Here is a 24,929-nt window from a genome sequence, read left to right on the forward strand (position 1 = left end):
TTAAACCTTTACCAGGAATTTTTTATTTTTCAGGTTTTGACACTGTTTGTTAATAAATGAGGTGCTCAAGAGGTGGTTATCTCAGCTGTTCTTTTCTCCGATGCCAATGAGATCATACAACACAAATCCCAAAGACAATCTCCCTGTATAAACTTTTAAATGTTTAGTGACTTGCTCCATTTCTGAGAAAGAACTCTAAAAAGAGCATTGCTTTCAGGTTCTTTTTCTTGAAAAATCATCATTTATTATTTTCATTCAGATACAGACAGGTTTTGTGGTCTTGAATGAGTTAAACTAATCTGTCCAGTAATTTCAACAGTACAAGCTCTGAAATGGTGACAACTGTTAAAGCTTACTTTGAAAAAAGCTCAGGTATGAGGCTTCACAACCTGAGATCACTCTGTACATTGACATCTTCGGATATGAAGTACCAGAAATACCTTTTTTGGTACACTCCGAGTTACTTCAGAGTCCTCTGAAGTAAAGCAGTATAAGCCACTGAGAGACCAGGTGCTAGTCTGTGCACGTTGTGGATCTATGGCTACAAGGCCCAGTACTCCTCAGCATTTTTTAACTTTTTAGCCTTTTCTGTGTTCTATATAGAGCACATTAAGAAGGTGGTGTGGTAGCTTCTTTTATTAACAACTTTTAGCATTCTGTGACCTGTTACAACCCCTTCTTTTCCTTATGCAGGTTTGCAGTCTGTGATAGCTCCTGATGGCTGTGTACGTGGATCACCGAGTAGGTGCTCCTGAGTCAGTTGCCTCCCCGTCTCATATAACGTGGCACTCAATCCATCCACTCTTGGCAGTTGCTTCCATCAGCACAGCATCTGGGGGCTGTGTGGATATCTATCTGGAACAGGTGAGTAATCAGCAACTTTGCTTTTGGGCTTAATAACATTCTGCTGTTTTGAAACTTCAATTTTGTATTATATTTGCAGGTTTAGTTATGCTCCTTTAATCCCTATCTCTATGTTTTAATTATTGTCCGTGCTATTTTGAAAATGTCAGATTCATCAGCTATGAGATTACACATGTTTTATAAAAAACCCTTCATGCTTTTTTTTTCTAAAAAAAAACTTTAAGTGAATGAAATGTACTAAGAAGTCTGAATAAAAAAATCATTCTTCCATCTTGAGCCTGAACTGATTTGCTAGACCCAACTTGTTCCATCTGAGTGTGTTGTTCACTAACATGGTTTATGCCTGTAGACAGGTATTTGCTCTGCCTACTCTGATAATCTTTACACAAGAGGCTTGTGTAGCACTTCAGCGTGCATCATTTCCAGGGGAAAAAAGTATCTGTGCTACTTAGGGAAATGGTAGTATAATCTATCTAGCAGCAGATGTACTGGAAACATTTAACTCTGTTAATAAGTAGTCTATTAAATATGTAATTTTCAAAGAGCATTATTAAGAATTGTCATCCAAATTTTACAAACAGAAAAATAAATACATGAGGAGGTTAAATGATTTGCCTGAAATAATACAGCAAACTATGCACAAAGGAAAGCCTGCCTTTAAAAGAACTGTTTAGATTATTCCATGTTCTAAATTAAGTCCTTTATTCTTTTTAAAAGTTTTTTTGTTTTGTTTTTTTACCCTGAAATGTAATTGAAGCCTTCTTATCATTCACACAGGAATAAGAGTTTGATATTCAGTGAGAGCTCTTCATGCACGCTGGGTTGAGGAATAGCTTTGAAAAGCAGAGAGAGGCAATCACTTAATACCACTGTGTTTTCACAGCCTATTTTCAAATGGGTGTACTGCATGTCGTAGCACATTTTTATGCACACAAAATATCCATAAATACTTTGTGTAGCCACTTCATATGTCTTACCAGATGTTCTGTTACATATCAGTCCTTTATCACAGGAAAAGATCAAATCTGAAAGTTTAGCTTCATCTTTGTACTGAGCCTGTACTTTATTTCCATTTGCAGGGAGAACATGTGTCTGATGCACATGTTGAGAAAAGCTTTCAGGTCACATCACTTTCCTGGCACCCTTCCAGGCCGATTCTTGCAGCAGGCTGGGAGACTGGAGAAGTTACAATACTTAACAAACAAGACAAGGAGCACCATGCTGTGCCACCAACTCATAACACCAAAATTACAGTCCTAAACTGGAGTACAAATGGTACCCACCTTGTGTCTGGTGACAGGGTAAGCAGTTGAAGTATCAAATGTGCATTTGATGTGGAACAGTGTTGCAAGCCCTGTGATGGAAAAAAGATTATGGAATGGATTACTAGGGGAAGGAATATTTGCAGGGGTAGGTGGATAAATTTCTTTGCTTTAGATACAAATTAAAATTGATGGGGAATAAAACCCAATTTTAGTGTTTTAACTTTTTTGCAGATCTTTCAATTCACCTTTAAATAAGTATCTCTAATCTCACTATGTCCTGGGTAGTAGGTTAAAGTTTAAGGCTATTTGATGAATTGAATATTTGAGGCATAGGCAATCTGAATTATTTGCATCAGTATATGCAGGAATTTTGCGGCACTCAAGCATAAAACCCAGAAGTCAAGAATCCAAGAAGTCCAGATACAACATAGTCTGGACTTAGTGAGTGCACTCACCTACAAGAATTGTACAAACGTTTTACATTAATGAAGTCTATTTTGTTATAACAATACCCTAAAAATGAGTTGAACTTAGTGCATGGAAAATGTTTTAGAAATGCTTGAAACGTCAGTCTTTATTTCTTGATAAGCTGGCTACCCTTTATATGGTGAAATGAGAACTAAGCAATGGAATACCTAATATTCAAGTTTAAGTACTCTTGGTTTTGTCAGTTCTTGAATCAGCAAATGGAAAAGTGCTTTTTTATATTCTTTCTGATAAGCTTGAGCTTCTCAATTAATTTATATTTTTTAATTTTTATAATTTTTATCTATGAGTCAGAGGAAAATGCAATTTTAAATCACTATTGAAAATCCTGTTGCACTTACAGAAATTGAAAACTAAGAGTTAAATTGCATTTATACTCTGAAATAGAAAGGAGACAGTGTTGCCCAGACAAAAGATAACAAATAGTGTAACTGAGGCTATATATAGAGATAATATTAACGTAACTGCACTTTACATTAACCCTACACTTATGAACAGACTTTTCAAATTGATTTTTGGTGTAAGATTACAGTAAGTCTTCCCAAAACAGACGTAGCCACTCTTATAGGCAAGTTTAATTAAAAATTTTATAAGCTCATCCTAAGTGCTACTCTGAGTATTAATCAAACTAGAGTAAGCAGAGGTTTCAAGTAAGCATCTTAAGATGACAAAGCAAGATCTGCATGTGTTGACATGAATGCTCTTCACTTTTACCTAGATTAAATAGCTGTCACTGGAACAACCAACCTCAATGGTAGAGCAGCATGATGTTTGAACTCAGTGAAGTTCAGTACAGCAAAAACTAGCTTTCAGCCTCTACTGGAATTCAATAAACACAGTTGAGCACAGTTAAGGTTCTCTATGGTATCCCTGGCCAATGAAATGTGGGTCCTTAAAAACCTGCAGCTGTTTAGCAGCCAGCTTGAGCTAATCAGCTTTGTGAAGAGCCAAGGCTTATTAGGCAGGGTGCCCAGCTGTTTCTGCATCCTGTGGCTAGTGTCAAGATTGTTTCTGCTAAAAACTGTATTGTGCAGGCCAGCTTATCCTGTTGCATGCTCACTGTCATTCTACTTGGTGTATGTTATACTCAGTGTGTGGTCTGTGCACACACTTTGTCTCCTACATCCTTCCCAATAGTCTTTAAATATAGTTTTAAAATCCTTCACGTGAAGGATAGCAGTATGGTGGTATGGATATTATCTTAATTCTGACAAGAAGGTAGAACTTCCATTCATGGCAGGGGAAAAAAGATGGAAACATTACCTTGGAAGGCCTCAGCTGCATCTTGTGTGGGTTCTAGTTAGGACTGTAAAGTTAAAGTGCTTACATTGTGCTACTGCTACTAGTATTCCACTTGTAGAAGGGCACATATCTTTTAAAAACAAAGAAAAATAAAGCAAATTATAATACCGCTTCTATTGTTGTCTGCTTAATGAAACAAGATGATGTTGAACTTTGTAGTGCAAATTGTTGGTTCTTCAGGTAATATGCAGAGGGACTCCAACTGCAGTTTGGTTGCCTAAGTACGAACAGAATAACAAAAATAAATAATAATCTTTAAATTCCAGCTGTGAAGCTGTGGCATCAGTCAACCTGTTGGGATTGTTGATTGATACGTCGTGCATCTCTTTTTGCATGTCTGCCTTCTCCATTCCTTATGGTCACTGGCCTTTGAGGTTGATGAGTGTTCTGAGCGGGCACTGCAAAATGCTGGCTGTCTCCAAAACCCATGCCAGGCTCCAAGGCTTGCACAGTGCCGGTACTTTGGTGTGTGCTTGTGTTCTTGCTTGCAGGAAAAATCACCAATTGAGACTATGTGATAGTAGTTAGTTCTTATCTATGCTGCAAATACGTATTTTTTAGAAATTGTGAGTATTTGAATAGAAAAAGCAAAGTGAATATGTATTCCTAATCTTTATGTAAAATTGATAGCTAAGTAAAGCTTAAGAATATAACTTCTCAGAATACACAGGAACAATCCTGAGATTTGTAAGACTGAAGTTTTGTTTTGAATGAGGTACGCATGTAAATGTTGGGCAAATGGAGCTAAGGTAAGGGACAATTAGGGTGTCAGAAAAAAAAAAAAAAAGACTATGTAATACTTTCCTTGAGAAGTGCTACAGGCATTGTTGTTCAAGGTATTTTTAAAATTAGGCTGAAAGAATGGGCACAATTATTTTCCAGAATTAACTTTTATTGACTCTTATTGAATTTATTGGCCAACTAGTATTCATTTCTTCATTATTTATGATTCTTCTAAGTTTTCTTTTTTTTTTTTTTTTACTAAAAACAATGAATTCTCATTGTACTCAGGTGCCCACTCTGTGAAAGAAAGGGAAAACTCCCTGCTTATCTTAAGCATTACTGTCCTGTGGCTCAATACTTATTCCTTTAGCAACCAGGCTGTTTGCAAGAAAAGAGTGTAAAGGGAGCTACCTAAGAAAATACCTGCATATGCATACCTGCAGAGGAACATTGTTTTGCAGGGTTATTTTACTAGGGATGGATGTGATCAACAAGTATTTTTAGGTAACGTGATTTTAAATAAGCACATATTGTAATTTTAAAAATCATTTTTATTCATTGTTGCTTAATTTTAAATTGGAGTAATTATATGTGTCCTTTAAAAGAAAGGTATTGCTCCATCACTAAAATATTCTGCATTGATAATGCAATGTGCACTGAGTAGGAAAGAATCTGGATTCTCATCTATGTGCAAGGTATAATGAATTAACTGTTGTCTTTTTTCCAGCATGGTGTCTTGGTTCTATGGAGAATGGACCAAAGAGGTCGAGTGCAAGGTACGCCCGTGCTGAAACACGAGTATGGAAAACGTCTGTCTCACTGCATCTTTCGACCACCACCTCCTGGCGAGTAAGTGTGCCCCTGTCAGAGCACTGGTAGACTAGGTCCTTCTCTTGTTCCAGAGAAAGAAAAACCTATTTATAGACAATTAGAAAATAATAATAAAAGTAGAAAATTATCTTCCTAATTGTCCTCTGGTTCCAAGTTCTTCTCTCCTCTAGTTGCTATGGAGGCTATTTGTGTTCTGTATGCAGCAACAAATCTTCATTTTGTCAATACCTTTTTCTTTGTTGCTGCTGATTCTTCTTTCTTTAGTTCTAAGTGGCAGTGTTGCTGACTGTGAAAAGCAGAAAGCACACTGAAAACAATTATCCATGAAATTATTGGCAAGAACAATTGAGCTCTTACATATTATGTCTTTTCTCTCCAATCAAGAAATAAGAATCAGTTCTAGTATAAAACAGAAAAATAAACAGCACACACCAACAACAAAACGCACCACAAACCAATAACCCCCCCAAAAATGAATCTTCTTTATCTGGGACATTTCTTTGTCTCTCTGTAAAAAAGTAATAGTAGTCATAGGGAGGAAAAAGAGGTGAAGAAATACAAGTGAATACTATTATTAAAATCTTGTTTATTTGGGGGCTTGTTGGTTTCCAACCAGTATGTAAAACATCTTCTCTCTTTACAATGTGTCTTATGAATTATAAATTCAAGTTCTTTAGGATGGAAAGTACTCTGTTATGTAAGCAATTGGAAATGAAACATCTCTGGTTGTTTCCAGGGATTTTGTACAGCTGGCAAAAGCAGCTGTGAGTGGTGATGAGAAAGCCTTAGATATGTTTAACTGGAGAAAAGCTGGAACAGGAGCACCACTGAAAATGGGACTCCAGGAAGGACTGTCTTTCTTTGTCACATTGACGGATGGTAAGAGCAAAATGCTTTTCCAGACTGATGAAAATTTGTCTACTTAATGCTTCAAAACTGTTCAGTGCAAGATAACCCTGTTTTCTTATATACAACAGGATAGGGTATTCATAGATGTTGAAGAATATTTGATAAGAAGAATTTAATAAAATGCTGAGAATGTTAATGTCTTCAGGGTGAGTCCTCTCTAAAAAGAACACTATAGGTGTTGGATTAGTCAAGTTCCCAAAGGCGTGAGTGTAAGAAAAGTGTAACACTCAAATGCAAGTAAAATGATAAGCTGTCAGCAAGTTATACAAAAATGAGAAATGCCTTTATTATGTTTCTTTTTTTTTTTTTTCCCCTGGAAATAGTCGAATGCTACTAGAACATACATTTTAAAAATGTTTGTGTTTACTTTTTTTCTCCCTGTGCTTTGGTATGATGTTTCTGTATAAAGATGGCAAAATGTCTTTACCTGCTGCTGTTTTTTTTAGGTTTCTTCCTAATATTCTTTCTTCCTCCTGCTTTTATTCTTCTGGGTGCTAGTTTGTTACCAGCTAATTTTCTTCCTACCCCCGTTGTTCTTATGATGCCTTTTCCTAACCTGTGTAACTCTTTGGACAAGAGCCAGAATGTGAAACAGGCAGTGTAATGAGTATTTTCTGGTAGGTGATTTGAGTACGTAATCCTCTCCATTCAAGTGCTAACTACTCCAAAAATCTATCTAAGTTATGCTAGTTCCACAGATCAATTACAGCATGATTCAATGTTTACATTCATTATGACAGTCAAATGTCATAAATGACATAATTAACACCAGTATGATTGTAGGAGTGACATTGTCTAGCTGTGTATTTTTCTTGCAGAGCAGTGAGCTCTGATTTGATTTGTGAGTTGTAAACCTCTTCAGTAGATAGGAACTATTCAAATAAAAATGGGATACAGGACTCTTGTTAGACAAGTGTCAAAAGTGGAAATCTTTGCATAGCTGTGTGGCTGTTACCAGGTGCTTTGAAAGTGAGCATGTATTGGTACACATCTCCTTCTAGAGACAGACTCAGTGTCCTGAAAGTGGGAGTCCTCAACATTTTTGTGTTTTTCAGGCCTCCTGTTTAAACTTTATTTTTCTGTCAGATGATACTGGTGGTTTCTTTTGAGCTTTCCTACTGCAGAGGATAATAATGCAGAAGTATTTTGGACCTAGTTCTTATTTTAGGCAGAGATCGGTCATAACTTCAAAATCTGTTAACATTTTCATAGGGTTTAAATGGGATTTCTAAATTATTACTACTATTGTGGTTTTCATCATAAACTTATTTAATAAAAATTAATTAAAATTACTGCCTTCAAATTGTTTTTAATGCTTTAAACATTGCTATTGTATATTTTTAAATCTCAGAAGAGACTTGACTAAGGACAATAGAGCATCTTTTAAAATAAACAATTGAGCTTGTCAAAAAATATCAAATATATCCCGAGTTTCGAGTACTAGTCTAGATACATTATTGATTCCAAAATGCTAATCTCTGTATTTACCCAAAACAAAACAAACAAACAAACAAACAGGTGTGTGTGTGTGAAATTCAGGTAGTATGTTACATGAGATGCTTATCTGAAAAAAGGATTCATTTTTACCTGGGAGAAAATGAAACCGTATGGGACCAGGTGGGAGAGGAGTTCGGAAATATATATATTTAATGTAGGTAATGTAGTTGGTATATAGAGGGTGATAATGTGTTTGCAAGAGTTCTGTAAATTAAAACATTCTTTTTATTAAAGGAACATCATATTACCTCTTAGGTACAATATTTTGGTGTAGGTCCTTAGTGGTCACTCTTACACATATGTTTTCTATTTCAGCTTTTTATATATAAATATATATATATATATATTTCTTAGAGCTTTATAATTTGCACCGAATTGAAATGCTACATTTAAATAAGACCATGAATTGCCAAGAAGTTGTGTGAAGTGCGTTGGATCTGTTAAATTTTGGTGACCTCTTTTGTTTGGTGATTTCATTAATATAATTTGCAAACTACTAATTATAGGATTTCTCACTGCATAGACCTATGTAAGATTTATGCAATATTGCAGTTTAACCAGATGATACACGTTATGTTGTCAGTGTTCTTAGACACAATCTTATTTGCTTTTTTATTATGTCTCTGGTATGCATAATTACTTGTGAAATTCACGTAGAAGAGCTGCATTTATTGCGTGTGTGTAGGGTGTTGCTAAACAATGAAGAAGTTTATATCCATGAGCTTCTTCAATCTACACTTCAGTGTGAATTGTACTAATTCTTAGCTTTCACAAGTTGTTAATGGGGAGCCTTCACATACCTGCATGCCTATGCTTCAAAATATTTCAATTTAGCCTCAAAATATTTCAATGATGCTATTTAAATGAATTGCATCTGGATTTTCTAGATGAGTAAAAGAGAATAATTTCTATTTGTTGCTCTTGTCAGCTATCATAATTGAGACAAACAAGGAGGTGAGGATGGTGGTTATTTTACTCTTAGCACTTGAAGGATATTATATTAAAGCAGAAAATAAAAAAAATATTTTTGTGGCTACAAGTGCTGTTACCTAAGAGCTGTGCAACTTGTTTATATATACTATAGGTTCTGTGCATTGTGTGAATGAGAAAGGAAAGACAAGCCATGTATTGTCAGCAGACAGTCTGGTGCAAAAACTTCTGTTCATGGAGAAAGGAGATGTATTACTTGTCATAACAGAAAACCTGCTGTTGTCCTTGCATAAAATTACTCCTGAGGGAGAAGCAGAGGAGCTCATGAAGGTAAGAGTCAGACTACAAGTTAAAGTTACAATAGTGAATCTTTTTTGAGAATTTTTTATTATTATTTCCCTTAGTCACAAATAAACCAGCTTTTTTGTTTTTCAGATATTACCTTGATGAGCAAATATACGCTCATATAAAAGTGAAATAGAGTCGTGTTATTGAACTTGGAAAGATGATTTTCACCTTTATTTTGTGTTTGTTTTTTTTTTTTTCTTTTTCTATTTTGACCCTATATTAATCTCTTTGCTCCTTATTTAACTTGTCTTAGTGAATTAGAGAAGAATTAAAAGTTGATACTTATAAAATCTATCTGTAATTCCAGTACAATTAAATATTAAAATGTTTTGTGGACAACTACATTTGTAAACAACATCCAATCCATGATTTGCCCATTTCTGCTCTCAACTATCATCCTTATCACAAATTCCTCATGCCCCATGTTGGGTGCCAGAAAGGACTGTGGTGTTTTTAGTCAGGTGGGCAGCTGAGCTCCACCACAACCACTCTCCTCCCCTTCTATAAGGGAAAGGGAAAATATGATTAAAAGAGCTCAAAGGTTGAGAAAAGGACGGGGAGATCACTCATAGAATGGTTTGGGTCAATCCCTTAGGAAGGGATGCCACCACTAGATCAGGTTGGCCAAGACCCCCTCCAGCCTGGCCTTGAACACCTCCAGGGATGGGGCACCCACAGCTGCTCTGGGCAACCTGTTCCAGTGCCTCACCACCCTCTGAGTGAAGAATTTCCTCCTAACATCGAACATAAATCGCCCCTCTTTCAGTTCAAAACCATTCCCACTTGTCCTGTCATTATCTGCCTAAGCAAAGAATCGCTCTCCATCTTTTTTATAAGTCCCAGTTAGGTACTGAAAGGTTGCGGTAAGGTCTCCCCGCAACCTTCTCTTCTCCAGGCTGAACATCCCCAGCTCTCAGCCTTTCTTCATAGGACAGGTACTCCAGCTCCTTGAACGTCTTCATGGCCCTCTTCTGGACCATGCTCTAACAGATCAACATCCTTGCGGTGTTGGATGCTCCAGACCTGGACGTAGTACTCACAAGGGCAGAGTAGAGGGGCACCTTGACCTACTCATGCTCCTCTGATGAACTTCGTCCTGGGCTGCACCTTCTGGGCTGCAGGCACGCACTGCTGGCTCATGTTGAACGTTTCGTCCACCAGAACCCCTAGGTCCTTTTCTGCAGGGCTGCTCTCAGGGAGTTCTTGTCCCAGTCTGCACTCATGTCTGGGATTGCCCCCACCCAGGTGCAGCACCTTGCGCTTGGCCTTGTTGAACCTCATTAGGTTCACATGGGCCCACTTCTCCAGCCTGTCCAGGTCCCTTTGGATGCCATCCCTCCCTTCTGGTGTACCAGCTGCACCACTCAGCTTGGTGTCATCTGCAAACTTGCTGAGGATGCACTCAATCCCCTTGTCTATGTCGTTGATAAAGATATTAAACAGCACTGGTCCTAGAACAGACCACTGAGTCACACCACTTGTCATCAGCCAACTGAACACAGAGCCATTAACCATTACCTGTCTACAAAATTTCTTTTACCAAATTTATATGCATCATGTATTTGATAGGTTTAATGGTGATCGGTGAGAGGAACTCCCCTTTCTGAACCGTCTGACAGATCTGGTTTTACATTTTAACTTTGTGGACATACTAGGCAATTCAGATGCTTAGTGTCTTTCAGTGTGTTGATCCTACATTTCATGTGTTTATTTTTGGTTTACAGGTGAAGTTGAGTGGGAAGATAGCTCATTCTGCAGACATCATTTTAATAGACCATAGCCTTATTGTTACAGCAATAGGTGAGACAGTAGTCAGGTAAGAATCCTGTTTTAAAGCTGTTTTTTCTGCCATGAGAATGGCTAAATAAACAGTTTATTGTCTGCAGTGCACTAAAGTTTTTTCTGAAGTGGTATTGTCTTTTTTGTTTTAACTGGTAATGTGTAAAAACAAAACAAAAACTTCAAAAATTTCTCATCTTCTTTCACAAAATACAAATAATTAACTGAAAAGCACGTTTCCTTGAGAACTACATGTGTATATTTTCCTTTCTCAAGGTAGTTTTATTTTATCAGCCAGTACTCCCCAGACTTTTTATTTTCTGAATGCCTTTTTGTATTTCTTTTTGAAAACATATATTATTTTTTTCTTGAAAAAGCCACTTTGCTGTTCTTTCTATCTTTATCTTTTGATTCTTATGACAGTCATAACAACAGGAGAAAAATGCTTGCTTATCAGGATTTCTCTATTACTGCAATATAATGCAGGTATTCTGGTTATTTCTGTCTCTAATTCTTTAAACTAAATACATCACTTTGCTGTGTTGCAGTTATAATCTTTCATAGTTCTGTGTTTTGTTTTTTTGTTTGTTTTGTTTTGCATCTTTTTAAAGTACTATGTATTTTTTCTCTGTCTTTCTTCTGACTTACTCTACATATTTTGTCAAAATTTGTGGGGTGAGGAGACAAAGGAGGCTATTCCATTAACATCAGTATTTCACTTGTTTGAGTCTCCCTACTATCGGACAATCTGCTACTGTCAGTCAAAATCATCTGGTAATCTTGTGAGAATGTTATAACAACCAAGTGTTAAGCAGGAAGATATTTGACAATGTTTAGTTCTAGAAAGTACACCTGGAATCCAAAGGGCTACTGCTTGAGATAGAATATCCTTAGAATTAATGAATTAAGCTGGGTAGAAGAAGGTAGCAGCAATGCCTCACTTCCTTTCTTTTTTTCTTAAGACTGGATTTGCTTCTGACTCCGTCACAGAACATTACAAAATATCCTGTGGACTAAAAAGACAAAGGAAAAGAAAGGAGATTAAGAAATTCACATTCCAGAGGCATCTGCTAACAATTTCATTTTAGGAATTAAATGATTGGGGCATTATGGAATCATAGAATCAGGAAGTAGCAAATTAATGCCATGTACAGCATCCTATTGACTGTTTAGCAAGACACTTGGAAGGAAAAACATTGTTAACTCTTCTTTTGTGTGTCTTAGGTTCTGGGATTTGGACCGAGGTGAGAATTATGTGCTATCCCTAGATGTGCAATTTGGATTTGAGGCAGGAGAGTGTATTAACTGTGTTTCCTACTGCAGTGCCAAAGGTGAGAAATAATATGACAGCTCTGTTTGCTAGATCCTAAACCTTGCCAAATTGTTAGTCTTCAGTGCCCTTTATTCGTTTTAGTATAATTTTCTTGTTACTAGGTGTTTCAGTAATAGCACATTAAGTAGAAGTGTTTTAGTCTAGCTCAGGAGTGCCCTTTTGAAGGAACAATGAGATCATTTGTACTCAGCACACTTTGTCTCCAAGCACACCATCCAGATTTCCTTTGATAGCGAACTAGTAGATATATTCCTGGAGTATATATAATGCACTCCAACATGTTATGGGAAGGCTACAAGCATACATTAGAGCTAGTGAAAAGCAGAACTCACTAAACATGTACAGTGTGGACGTCAAGTCCTTACAGTTGGTTTCTCTACGGAGCTCCTAACTCCTAACTGTTGCCTTGTTTGCTAATGTAGGCACAGCTAGGGTCTACTAGAATTGCTTTTCATGGTGCCTTGCCTATCTATACTACAAAAGCAGATATTTGATTTGATATTTAAATGGTTAAAATGAAATCAGTGTCTGATACATTTAAAAGATAACTTCATCTTATGGCTTAGAAAATAGGCATTGGTTTTCAAATGAAACTTCTATCCTTTCTCCAGAAAGGTTCTCCAGTACAGGGCCAGAATGCTGGTGTGCAGAAAGGCAAAGAAATGAACTATTTTAGAACAAGGCTTCTCAATATCTCAGAACCAGAGTGAGGCTTCCTACTGCTTTGTATAATGTTTGTGTTTTTCTGAAGCTTGGAAAGGTATGAAATATCTAAAATGCCTGTGAATGGCAGGTCTCCTAGCAGCTGGTACTAACAAAGGGAGAATAGCTATGTGGAGGAAGGCATCAGGATCCAGTCAGAGCACCCAGGCTTTGGAGAACAAGGAGAAGTGGAAGCTCCAAGCACCTACAGAACTTGAAGGAAATATCACTCAGATAAAGGTAACACAGGAAAGAGTCTGTGTTCTATTAGGACTTCACAAACCTTACTTGAATATATCTTGTCTGTGGAATAGATGAGTATGATTGTTATCCTACAGACATGTGCCAGCAAGAAATGAGTGTTCTAAAGGAGGACAACCCTTGAATAAAGCAATTTTCAAAACTGAAATAGGCAGAAGTGTTACCTCTTTGTAGCTATTGTGTTACAGACAGGGTTGAAATGCTCAGCAGCATTATGCGCTGAAATGTAAATAGATCTCTCTGCCTGGGAGAACAAGCAGTCACAGCATACTTAAATCCAAACATCTCTCCTTTATAAGTCTTGCTGATGAACTCTTTGGATTCAGCACCCTGAAATTATTTTCAGAAAAAGATAGATTATCAGGAATGTCAAATATTAAAGCACCATAGAATATCCCAACTTGGAAGGGACCCACAGGATCATCGAGTCCAACTACTGGCTCCATACAGGATGACTACCTAAAAATTAAACGATATGTCTGAGAGCATTGTCCTAGCTCATCTTGAACTCTGTCAGGCTTGGTGCCATGACCAATTCCCAGAGAACCTATTCCAGTGCCCAACCACCCTTTCAGTGGAGAACTTCTTCCTAATATCCAAAATTTACATAAATTTATTAAAATAGCAAGAAAGAAAATAGAGAAAAAAGAAATACCAAATAGAATATATATACGTAATAGAATAGAAAGAAAAATAAAATATCTGGTGCCTTTCAAGAGAAACAGTTTTCACATAAGACTGTGAAAGACTTTTTTTCACATAAAGACATAAGTACTTTAAAAGCAATGGCATTTGCTTGCGCTAGGTAGGATGTGTAGTGAGGGACTGTATCAGTCCTACTTAAAAAATTAACACATAAGTAATATTTAGGTCAAAATCCCAAGCTAAGATGCTTCAGTAACAGATACTTCAGGCCCAGGAGATGGGAAATGGTTTGTGCCATTAATATATCATGTGTCTGCTAATAATTAGAATGGGGGTAAGAGACGTAGTTTTTTGTCAGCTTGACCATTATGTGTTTTCTAAGTAACAGGATATAAAGTGCCGTCCAGAAATAGCACCTTCTTCCCAACATTTGTTAGCATAAACAAAACCATTGCCAAACAGTTATCAACAGTCCCCACATTTTATCTCATAATCAAGTAATCTTTAATTATGAAAACTATATATGTATATTTATAATCCTTGCAACTTGTCTGTTGTGCAGCATAATATTCTAGTTAACAGTAACTAAATATAAACAAACCATGCAAATCAGTTTTATTTTTCAGATCGTGCTCTTGAATAAATGAAATAACTTCCAAATACAACTATTAAAATCAATATTGTTGGAAAGACAGTCACAGAAACATCAATGTCTATACCAGTGAATAAAAAATCTTTGAAAATCAGGAAATTAATACGAAACTTCAAATAACTTTGAAGGAAGCAGAGACCTTTGAGACTTGGCACTAAATTTTATAGAGCATATCTGCTGCTATACAACAACAGAGTTGGTCTTGAAAGGGATTTTCTATAGTTATTAGAAACTTCATAATTAATTTAGCCCATGGTAGTATGTATGCATCAATGGTCTCTTTTTTTTTAAAAAAAAAGCCAACAAAACAGCCATCTAGCAGCAAAGGAACACCCCTCATCCCTCCCTTCTGTGTCCTCCCGGGCCCAGCAACAAAGGCAACTCCTGTGTCAAACCTGTGCCATGAACTATGTACCTTGCTTATCAAGGAGCATTATGTTTGAGTTCAGAAAAGCACCAACCCCTGCCCCGTGTGTGGTTATAGGGTCCAGACTATAAACGGATCATCTCTGACTAAATCTTATGGAAGAGTTCTTTAGTAGTACACTGGTTGCCACAATGCTTTTTTGAAAAGAATCATCCTTTGATAGGAATAAACATGAACAATGCTGGACATGCTTGTTTGACTGGGAATACGTAAAGACAGGATGAAAATGGGAGCATTTCTCTTCACTATAGAAAGAATTCATCAGCTGCATGTTAAAAACTGTCCTTGCTGTCTCAGAAGCAGATCTTACTGTTCTGTCAAATTTTCAAAGGTATCTCCAGGTTTAGCACTCCTCTGCGCAAGTGCTATTTTTGAATCCTAAAAGAAAAAGGGAAGGATAACCTATATAAAAATTCAATTACAAAGCTAGAACACTTACCCCCCTTCTCCTTGAAGAATCCCTGTGTTCTTTTGGACCCCTTTATGCATGTGATTTAGCAGCGTTTGGTAAGGAGTTTGTACAACATTGACTGAGAGGGATATAAAAACTGCAGAAATGAATAAGGTAATCAAATAAGATACTATGCATGCAACTTGCTTTTACAGATCAAAGCGTGATTAAGCCTTTTAAATAAGTGATTCACTCATGAGTGTAAATGTGAGGTGGTACAAAACTATCTTAAGGAAAAAGTGGTTTTAATGTAAAAAATAGCTCCTCCGCTTAAACTAAGGGAGCGTAAGTAGCTGGGTAACTAGCATAATAGCTTTCATCTGTAATTGGCTGTAGTTGGAATTCCATATTTGTGTGCATGTGTATATGTGTGTACATATATATCCATACAAATAAGATGTTATACCATCTTTTGTTTTTGTTTTTGTTTTCTTGCTCTCGTGCAGTGGGGCTCTCGAAAAAATCTTCTAGCAGTGAACAGCATCAGCTCTGTGGTGATCCTCAGTGAGCAGGCCATGTCGTGTCATTTTAATCAGCAAGTGGCTGCTGTACAAGTGTCTCCCAGCCTGTTTAACGTGACCTTCTTCAGCACAGGAACCACACACAGTCTTCATGTTGATATGACTGTTAATGGAGTCTTTGCTACTAAGGTTGTTGGTCTTCTCATTCATTTTCTCAGGTCTTTGCCTAGCTAGGTGTATAAAGACCAAACTTTCCAAGTCCTTAATATAATTCTTTAATATTCCATTTTATCGTGTAATGGAAGTATTCTTATGACAATAGCAATCATTCTGTGGTGGAGCTGGTTTTCAGGTAGCACAATGATTCAGTAGTACTCTGGATGCTGACATCTCTTTTTTGGGTTACTAAAGGCCTTTCAATCCAATACATGGATGAATTAGTAAAAGATGGCAACTGCGTGGAAGGTCTTACTCTGTTACTGCATAAATTACAGTATGAGTCCAGAATAAAAATGTTTATGTTTTGGGTTTTGATTGTTTTTAGGATGCTGTAGTATTTTGGAATGGGAAGCAAGTTACTGTCTTTGAGTGTTCAGAAGATACCTTAAGGAGTGCAGGTAGTGATTCGTTTAAGTCAAAATTCCTTTCTTTTTCTTTTCTTTCTTAAAAAAAAAAAAAAAGCTCACCCACGATTATTGTAATGATGGTTTCCTTGTGATTTCTCTTCCAGGCTCTTTTCTTTGTGACTCTCCAGTTCTGTCAGTGCATGGAGAAAATCTGTACACGGTTGAGCCATATCGGGTCCAAGTCCGTACCTGGCAGGTAAGGGCTGATGAACACATGGAACAACAAATACGTCGTACTGTTTTTCAAAGACTGGTGTCACAGCTTAAAAAATAAGTGGAAGTTCTGTAAACATACTGACTCTAAATTTGTCATGGGAAAAACGTGTTGAGGATTTTAGCTGTAAGTTTTACATGTTGTATTCTTTAGTCTATTATGTTTAAACACTACTGCACTGTAGCTAATCCTAGTAAGTATTTATGATAAAAAACAGAATTATGTAGGGACCAGAATGCTTATGAGGATATAAATTGCATGCATATGAATATATATTACTGATGGGAAATTTATAATATTAAATGTTTTAAGAGGAAAAATATACCCTGTGCACATTCTGTATATTCCTGTGGAGTCTTCTGTGTAAGTTTTGTAGCCTCTGCTTGTCATGAGAACCAAAAAGAGAAATGTAGTTATTACAGTTCTATGATACATAATTTTATTTAAGAAAGGGAGGTTTTATCAGAATGAGGACTGATACAATGTTTTTCCAGATGTATATTAGTGGACCTTCAGGGAGCTGTATTCATGCATCCCTCTTAGTTGAAAAAAGTTGTATTATCAAAGAGGCCATTTTTGCACAAGTATTTCTATAAGTTTTAGCTTTTTTGGAGGCTATATATCCAGTTTTCTACCTGAAGCAGATTGTGGTTTTGGAGATCTTTTGTGAGTTTTGTGAGGGGTGTGTGTGCCAAGTGCATTTTCTCTCATTTTGTTGATAGTGATTCATCTAACATAGAAGTTTAGCAATTAGCTTAGTAAGAAAATATTAAACTCTGAATGTACAAACCTAGTGTTACACCTTTCTTCTTAGGGAACAGTTAAGCAGCTTTTGGTGTTCTCTGAAGCAGAGGGAAATCCGTGCCTCTTGGATGTCTGTGGAAACTTCTTGGCTGTGGGAACTGATTTGGCTCACTTCAAAATCTTTGATCTCTCTCGCAGGTATTAATTAGCCTTTAAAAACAATCTGCTCATACTTGAGGACATTTTCTGTGGGGAGGGGTGAAATCTTTAGCTGGTTTTGATGTACTGAAAAGTGATTACCTCTTTGAATCTCAAGACAATACAGTGTAGCCTGCATGAACTGATGGCATATTCCTGAAGTAAGTGAAGAGACAGAGAATTGTTAGACAAATCACGGGCTGAGTACTGTAACAGTGACTTAGGGTATTGTTAGGTTTGTTTGTATGTATTGGAATGTAGGTGGAGAACTTAAGGAAGATCTAGACAAGGATGTTACATGCTTCTTCTAATAAATTGAAGATGATCTTTATCTCAGAAAAGTTGAAATAAAGGAAAAAGTGAGAGATTTACTTACATTTGTTCTGGTTACACTGTGGTGCCCTTCTAACAAACTGCTATGGCACGTAAAAGATGACAAAACGTCCAAATCAAAAATGTACTTGTTAATGACAAATATGACTTTGAAAAACATTAAGAGTAAAACAAATTCTCTTACATACTGTGACCAGAGGACTGCTAAACTGAGGTTGTCTACATACCACAGAACACAATTTGAAGGTAATGTATTTGGGCAGGTTGTTGTTAGCACAAGTATTGGATTGGTTGTGATGATTGATAGTGAAAGCAGCTAGCTGAACTCCTCCGTGCTTTGTTAAATTTTCATGGCTAGTAATGATAATACCCCTTTTTAAATTATGACAATATATCACACCTAAATTTTAAAGTTAACAGAGCTGACAGAACAAACGATGGGTCCAAGCATGTAATCCGAGAATGTTATTTTTACAGAATCAAAGATTTTCCTACATGGGAACCTATTATGGGTCTAAATTAATGTCGCTTTTTTCTGTCACATTCTTTAGATTCATGACATTTGTCCTCTTTGCTGAATAATTGCTGGGGTTGTATCTATAGCACTGGTGAGATTCTTCTGAAATGATAGTCCTTTGTAAATTGTGTGCAGATGGAAAGTCACTGGTATGGTATAAATGCCATCCCTGTTCCCCAGTGACATTACTCTTTTTCCAGAGTTCATCTTTCCCATTCACAGAACTTCTGTGATGAGCTATTTTCAGCATTACAGTACTGTTCAACTTACATAGGAAAAAGCAGTCCTCTGAATTAAAATTCTGGTAGGATGTTTTTGGTTTATAGCCCTCTCTTTGGAGTCCTGTTGGAGCACTGAAGATTATTCTTGGTGATTCATTGAGGAATGAGTGTTTCATTAATTTCTGAAAGAAAGGCAGGTCACAACAGGAGAGGAAGCTAGAGTTTGGGTCAAAAGTCTTGTAAGGAAGAAATAAAATTTTTTTGAGGTCTTTTTTCTTACCTGTAATTTGAAAATATTTTGGCTGATAACTACTGTTGCTTTATTGCTACCATACAACTTAAACTTATTCCTTTCCACAGAGAGGCAAAAGTGCACTGCAATAGCAAGAACTTCTCTGAGCTGTTTCCTGGCCTTGGAAGCATTGCATCTGTCAAGTGCAATGCTAACGGCAACAAAGTCAGCATCCTCGTTAGCAAGGTGAGGTGAAACTCTTCACATACCACCCTAGGGCCTGACCATCAGATCAGTTAATAGACTGGTACAGTTCAAGATGATTACTGACGACACTTTAACTTCACAGAAACAAACCTGTATTTTCTATAAACGATATTGTTGGTCTTGAAAGGTTGCATGTAACAAACACTAAAATTAAGCTCTGTTAAGGTTTTGTATATTTGGTGAGGCGAACAGCCCAGTTTTTTAGTAGCTCAGTTGAAAAACTGTTTTATAGCATTTCAAAGAAATCAAAGGCAAACTCGCTAGAATAGAGAAACAGCAAGAAATGTTATGATACTTCTTTTGACTGTTCTTTTGAGATTGCAAGTACTTGAAACTGTTAAGAGCATGAATTGAATTAGATGAGCATACCGTCTGAACTTTTTGCTTTTTACCTGTGTCCTTCAGCAACTTTTTTCCCATTCTCAGGCAAATGGGAGCATTGATTCCAAGATCTGTTTCTATGATGTTGAAGTGGACAAAGTTACAGTCTTTAATTTCAAGGATGAACAGGGGAATGGTAGAGAGAAGCTTTCTTCTGGACAACGTATTGACAGGTAAGAAGCTTTTATTTTGAAAAATATTACCCGAGGCTTTAAGATAGGAATCTGTCATATGAAAATGAGCAACATCTTGCTATTGGTATTCCTCTGTCTGTGTAGGAATTTATACCAATTATTTTTTTTTTCTAAAGATTCAACTAAAACTGATATATTGTGTACTAACCAATACTGCATCTCTTTCTCTTCCAATATGTGAACTAGGGAGTGTTAAATGAAAGTATGGAAAGCAAGCTTAAAATAATCAGGAGGTGGTGGCGGTTCTTCAGAAACTATGCTAAGGAACTTCTTTACCAAAGGAAATTATAAATGCTGAAGAAAGGGTTCATGGAGGTATTCAGCAAAGAATAATGCAGTGAGATAACTGTGTGGAAGCCGTATCTGGCTCAAGAGGTCTCTGGGGAATATGTGTGGAGGTATATGACTGGAATCAGGGTCCTGGTCTTAGAATAATTTTGTTAAATATTGGAGACTTTCTCTTCCATGACAAGCTTATGGGATAGGAACTGTAAAAAAAAAAGACATTCTGGAGTTCCTCCTGAGGTAAAAAGAAAAATAATAAAATATAAAAATGTATATATTTAAATTTCAAGACAGAATGTTTTATATGGATAAAAACTTCCATGAAACATCTTTTTAGAACCCACAGTTTTCATTTTATATAAGCTGCTCTGCGGTGAATACAAGTATTAGGTTTACGTGGCAAGTTTTTGGTAGCAGGGGAAGTTGTGGAAGAGCGACCATGAAGGAGTGACGGATGGTGAAGTGTTCTTGTCTGACTGCAGCCCCTGTTGCCTCTTTACCTGTTCCACTCATGGGGAGAAGGTGGAAGAGGCTGTATGCGGGAGAAGTGTTTTTAGTTTGCTTTTAGCTCTCACTGCTCTAGTCTATTATCAGTAGACAATAAATTATATTAATCTCCCTTACGCTGGGTCTGTTTTGCCCATGACAGTAATTGTTGAGCAATCTCCCTGTCTTTATCTCAACCCATGAACTTTTTTCATCCTATTCTTTTCCTCCTCCTTTTGAGGAGGAGGAGTGAGAGTGGTTTGGTGGGGTTGAGCTACCTACCTGTGTGAAACCACCACAATGTATTAGTAATCCTAGTAGCAAGGCAGAAAAATGCAGTGAACTAGGATTTCTCGTGGAAGTACAGTGGGATATTAGTATGAATTTATCTGGTTTTACAAAAATTTTCCCTACTGTATTTTTCTTAAGAAATAACAACCTTAGAAGAGGAGGTGATTTCATTTTTTCAACAGCTGTGTAGATATTACAGGGGGAAAAAATATAAAGTTGTTATTTTCAGCATTGCAAAACAGAAAAATACCCAGCTCCTTAGTAACTATGGACAGTGCAAATTTGGGGTCTTACATCTTGGTCAAGCAAACAATGTAATAAGAGTAATGAGAAAGTTGTTTTCGAGTGTAGTATCCTGTGTAGCCCAACAGAGGCCACTACAAACTAGTATTACTATTTGAGTGATGCTTAAAGGCTAGGGTAAGTGTCAGCATGAGTCTGTTTATCTGTGCTTCATTTTAGAGAATCTTGAAATTAAAATGAGTAAACTCATCAAAGAATAATCAGGTAAACGTCTTTCCCTTCTCTGTCCTCCTGAGGCAGAATCTAAACACTCCCAAATCATACTGTTTTTCAATTCGAGAGCAATTTATTTTGATTTAAATGTCATGGGAAGGACACTACATATGTATACTTCCTAATGATTCTTAATTTGCCTTCCATCTCTACTCCATCCCCTTCAAACACACCCCAAATTCCACCCTTCAGAGTTGACAGCAAAGAAAAAAAAGTCTTTAAGATTTGACACCTGTTTATAAACGTTTTTCAGACTAATCCTAAGCTATTGCTAAAATAGTCAGATTCTGTATGTCTACATTCTTCACATGGCCTGCCCTAAGTAATATTTAAATGCCTGAAGGAGGCAGTAAGATATTTCTTGAACTGCAGAGGGCAGCTTTCATAAAGTTGCTGGCGTTGTCCTTGTGCTTATTCCGCTATTTTGTAATGTCTCTGAATTCTTTTAAGAACACAATATTAATTTCAAGTGCAGTGCTGAGAAAAGGGAATGAACAGTGGCATATCTAAAGACTGAGGTCCTCAGCTGCAGGTCATGTTCAATTGCAACTTCAGTTTCCCTCAGCATTGGGAAGTTGAGCGTTGAAAACATAGATCACTGTATCTAGCTCTCTTTGAACTCCCAGTTCAGAGAGATCTGTTGCCTGAGAATATAAACTATTTTTCCCCCCCATCATTTTCATCAGTTTGCTAGTTGTAATCTCTTAGACCACCACCGCCACTACTACTTAGCTGTATTTGAATATGAAGCACATGGACTAGAAACTTTACTGCTTAACCAAATGCGTAGCAGTGTACTCAAGCTGTCTTTAACTGGCTGGGTATCAACAACCACCTTGGGGCAGATCGTAAAAACCTGCAAGAAAATAGAGCTGAGGTAGTCTCAATGCTACAGTAGTTGGTAGTAGCAGTAGTTAAAGTTTAAGTAGTTAAAGTGTGTTCAAATGCTGCTGTAGGACATGTGATCTCAGTGAAAGCATATTTTGAGTGCCTGTTTGCATTTGTGACAGTATCAGCTTTTTTCCTGAAATGATTTATGTCCTATAGTCATAGTAGACTTATGCTGAATAAACTGAACATGGCATTAGTGTATACAGACTCCTTGGAAGTTGGGAAGATGCATATAGTTAATGTTGCAACACAGAGCTAGCAGTCAAGATAACTGATAATCATTTGAAGGTTATCCCTTGGTTAGTCCTCATCTGAAGCTTATACACTGAATGGACTGGAATTATTCTGTCTCCATTTCTGTATTTCTTGTTGGTTTTGGTAGGTCTGTTGTGGAGTATCCAGACTTGCAGAGTCACATCCCTGTTCGCCATTTCTGGGACAACAGTGAACCAAGACTTTTTGTATGTGAAGCAATTCTTGAACCAGGCCTACAATCCCCAAACCAGAACAAAAACCAGACTGAGAGCACGGTAGGGTCTTTTTGATTATTTTCCTCACTGTACATGTTATTCTTCCTATCTGAGTAGTAAATGATTGGTAATTTGTTAACCTGTAGAAGTAGTTGTATATGTTACCATGTGTGTGAATGTGTGACGTTACTTTCAAGAGAAGGTTCTACCAAATGAATATGGAAAAGAAAATCAAAATGAAAGAAAGATAGTGCACCAGAAAAACAATTCTTTACTTCCTTTTCCAGATGGATGTCTGGATTATGTCATTCTTCAGTAGTGAAGAACATGGCCTTTTGCTTCAAGACAGCTTCCCATTGCCTTCATTGTACCAAGTTCTTCTGGGTATTGAGGTGCCACATTATTACTTTGCAAAAAAGGTGAGGAAATCTTTCACAATTCTTTCCCTTCCCATAACTTCAAACTTGTCATTGCTTAGGGTTCAAGTGTAACCAAACTGAGTCTGGGTTAAATAAATCCAATGGCAGTTGCTGCATAAAATGTAGCAGTGACATGAAGTTAATTCTAATGTGGATGTATTTGACAGCATTGTGGAAGTTACAGTGGATTGGCTCTTCCTGAGTATTGCAAATTGGGTGTGATGTACAGGTGCAGGAATAGTTACCAGGGAGTGCAACTAAAGACCTGTTTTTGAAGAGGAAAAAAAAAAAGAAAAAAAAAAAATCTCTATGTAGTCACCATTCCTTTTATAGTTGAGGCATGTGTCAGACTTATGTATGCCGTAAGAGGGGACACTTCCTACTAGCTTCAGCAGAAGCAGCCTGCTTCCTTTTGAAACTGAGCTTAATCCCCACAGAACACCAGAGGGAGAACTCATCTTGCCCTGTCACTGAATGCCTACTTGCTACAAATACTAGGAGTGCATGCTCTAACTTCTTAGAAACTTGACTATGAATTCAAAATTGATTGTATCTTAAATAATACTATCTGTACTAGAGAAAATAAAGCCTATTACCTGCAGATTGGTTTTCTGCTTACGGTCTGACATGGGTTTCTTAGTGCCTGTTAAGATGAAGATTTGTACTGCAGCCTACCTGTAGGTGGGGGAGACCTAACAATCTGTTTATTGTACTGAGGCATTTGTTTTTGTGAAATCTTTAGGAACTTAATGAGACTTCTAGTCCTCTGAATAACAGAACAATGTAATCATGTAAATCTAATTTTATATCATTTAGGAGAAGTGTTAAACAAGGAGAATTTATCTACATTTTTTAAACATTTAAATGTATTTAAATTCAGAGCAGCACTTTACAGTTTAGCCCCTTCCAAAGAACAGGCAGTTGTACTTTTTCTGTCCAGATATAGCTTTTAGAGCTGCCATCTTTTACCTTCCATTTTCCATCAATTTAAAAGGTCAAAGATCTGCTGCATTTTCTAATCTTTTAACGCTTTCCCCATCATGTCTCATGCTGTTTTACTTTGATACTGCATCTCTTTGTTTTCCTCTCTGTGGATTATTGCTGCCATTAGTTATTTTTTCGGAGGGGATTTGCATATAAACCTGTAAGTATCTGTAACTGCATTATTCTGCTCCTCTTCATTCTTTGCTTTTCTCATTTCCATTTTCTTCCTTCAGTAGGATTACTGTATCTTAGTGTCTAAATTAATTGTCACATAGTAATTCATTTTGGAAACATGTCTCAGGATATGAGTAGTTTGCTATAAATATAACAAATCCAGTTGATACAACAAATCTATCTTGACTGAGTTTCATTCAAGGGTTTCCATTTATTATTATGTCTTCTCTGTCCTGGTTCCAGTAATTCCCCAGACTGTAGTCAAACCTATATGAGCTTTTGGTTTGTCTCTTACTGAATCTATTACTTTCAAAAAATAGTATTTTCATATTAGCTTCTGTAACTCTCATACTTAGTTTTCTCATCTGTCTAACTATAAGGTTGGTATAGAGTATATGTGAAATTTGGTGTCCTTTGTGACTGATATTATAATCTTCCACTCTCTGGTTTGTGAAAGCTTCTTTGTTATATTCAAGATAGATTATTCGATATTGATGATTGACTTAACCATTATTCAGACAAAGAATAAAACTCAAATTGCTTTGGGCTGGCTTTCAATGACTTGAAAGTATTATTGAAGCTTTAGAGGCTCCTGAACTGCCTGTTGTCTGGAGAACGCT

At 36.8% G+C, this 24,929-nt stretch overlaps 1 protein-coding gene and 1 long non-coding RNA gene across 2 annotated transcripts in view; one reads left to right on the forward strand and one right to left on the reverse strand.

The window, feature by feature from the left end:
* Positions 1-605: 605 nt before the first annotated feature.
* LOC106014732 (uncharacterized) lies at positions 606-3,647 on the reverse strand. Its single transcript, XR_003500788.3, has 5 exons — positions 3,330-3,647; positions 2,148-2,218; positions 1,842-2,040; positions 1,604-1,697; positions 606-851 (listed from the first exon to the last, which is right to left on the reverse strand). It is a non-coding gene; the product is annotated as an uncharacterized lncRNA (long non-coding RNA).
* Positions 718-24,929, forward strand: part of IFT140 (intraflagellar transport 140) — a 69,831-nt gene continuing 45,619 nt past the window's right edge. The window contains exons 1-16 of the mRNA XM_038186737.2: positions 718-864; positions 1,944-2,165; positions 5,368-5,489; positions 6,208-6,350; positions 8,962-9,137; positions 10,880-10,971; positions 12,159-12,265; positions 13,061-13,209; positions 15,852-16,055; positions 16,411-16,483; positions 16,597-16,688; positions 17,521-17,648; positions 19,080-19,197; positions 19,645-19,772; positions 22,645-22,792; positions 23,020-23,151. Coding sequence (XP_038042665.2) covers positions 718-864; positions 1,944-2,165; positions 5,368-5,489; positions 6,208-6,350; positions 8,962-9,137; positions 10,880-10,971; positions 12,159-12,265; positions 13,061-13,209; positions 15,852-16,055; positions 16,411-16,483; positions 16,597-16,688; positions 17,521-17,648; positions 19,080-19,197; positions 19,645-19,772; positions 22,645-22,792; positions 23,020-23,151 — 2,181 coding nt within the window. The remainder of the gene's footprint in view (positions 865-1,943; positions 2,166-5,367; positions 5,490-6,207; positions 6,351-8,961; positions 9,138-10,879; positions 10,972-12,158; positions 12,266-13,060; positions 13,210-15,851; positions 16,056-16,410; positions 16,484-16,596; positions 16,689-17,520; positions 17,649-19,079; positions 19,198-19,644; positions 19,773-22,644; positions 22,793-23,019; positions 23,152-24,929) is intronic.

This window comes from Anas platyrhynchos, chromosome 15 (genome assembly GCF_047663525.1).
Source record: "Anas platyrhynchos isolate ZD024472 breed Pekin duck chromosome 15, IASCAAS_PekinDuck_T2T, whole genome shotgun sequence".
Lineage (NCBI taxonomy): Eukaryota > Metazoa > Chordata > Aves > Anseriformes > Anatidae > Anas > Anas platyrhynchos.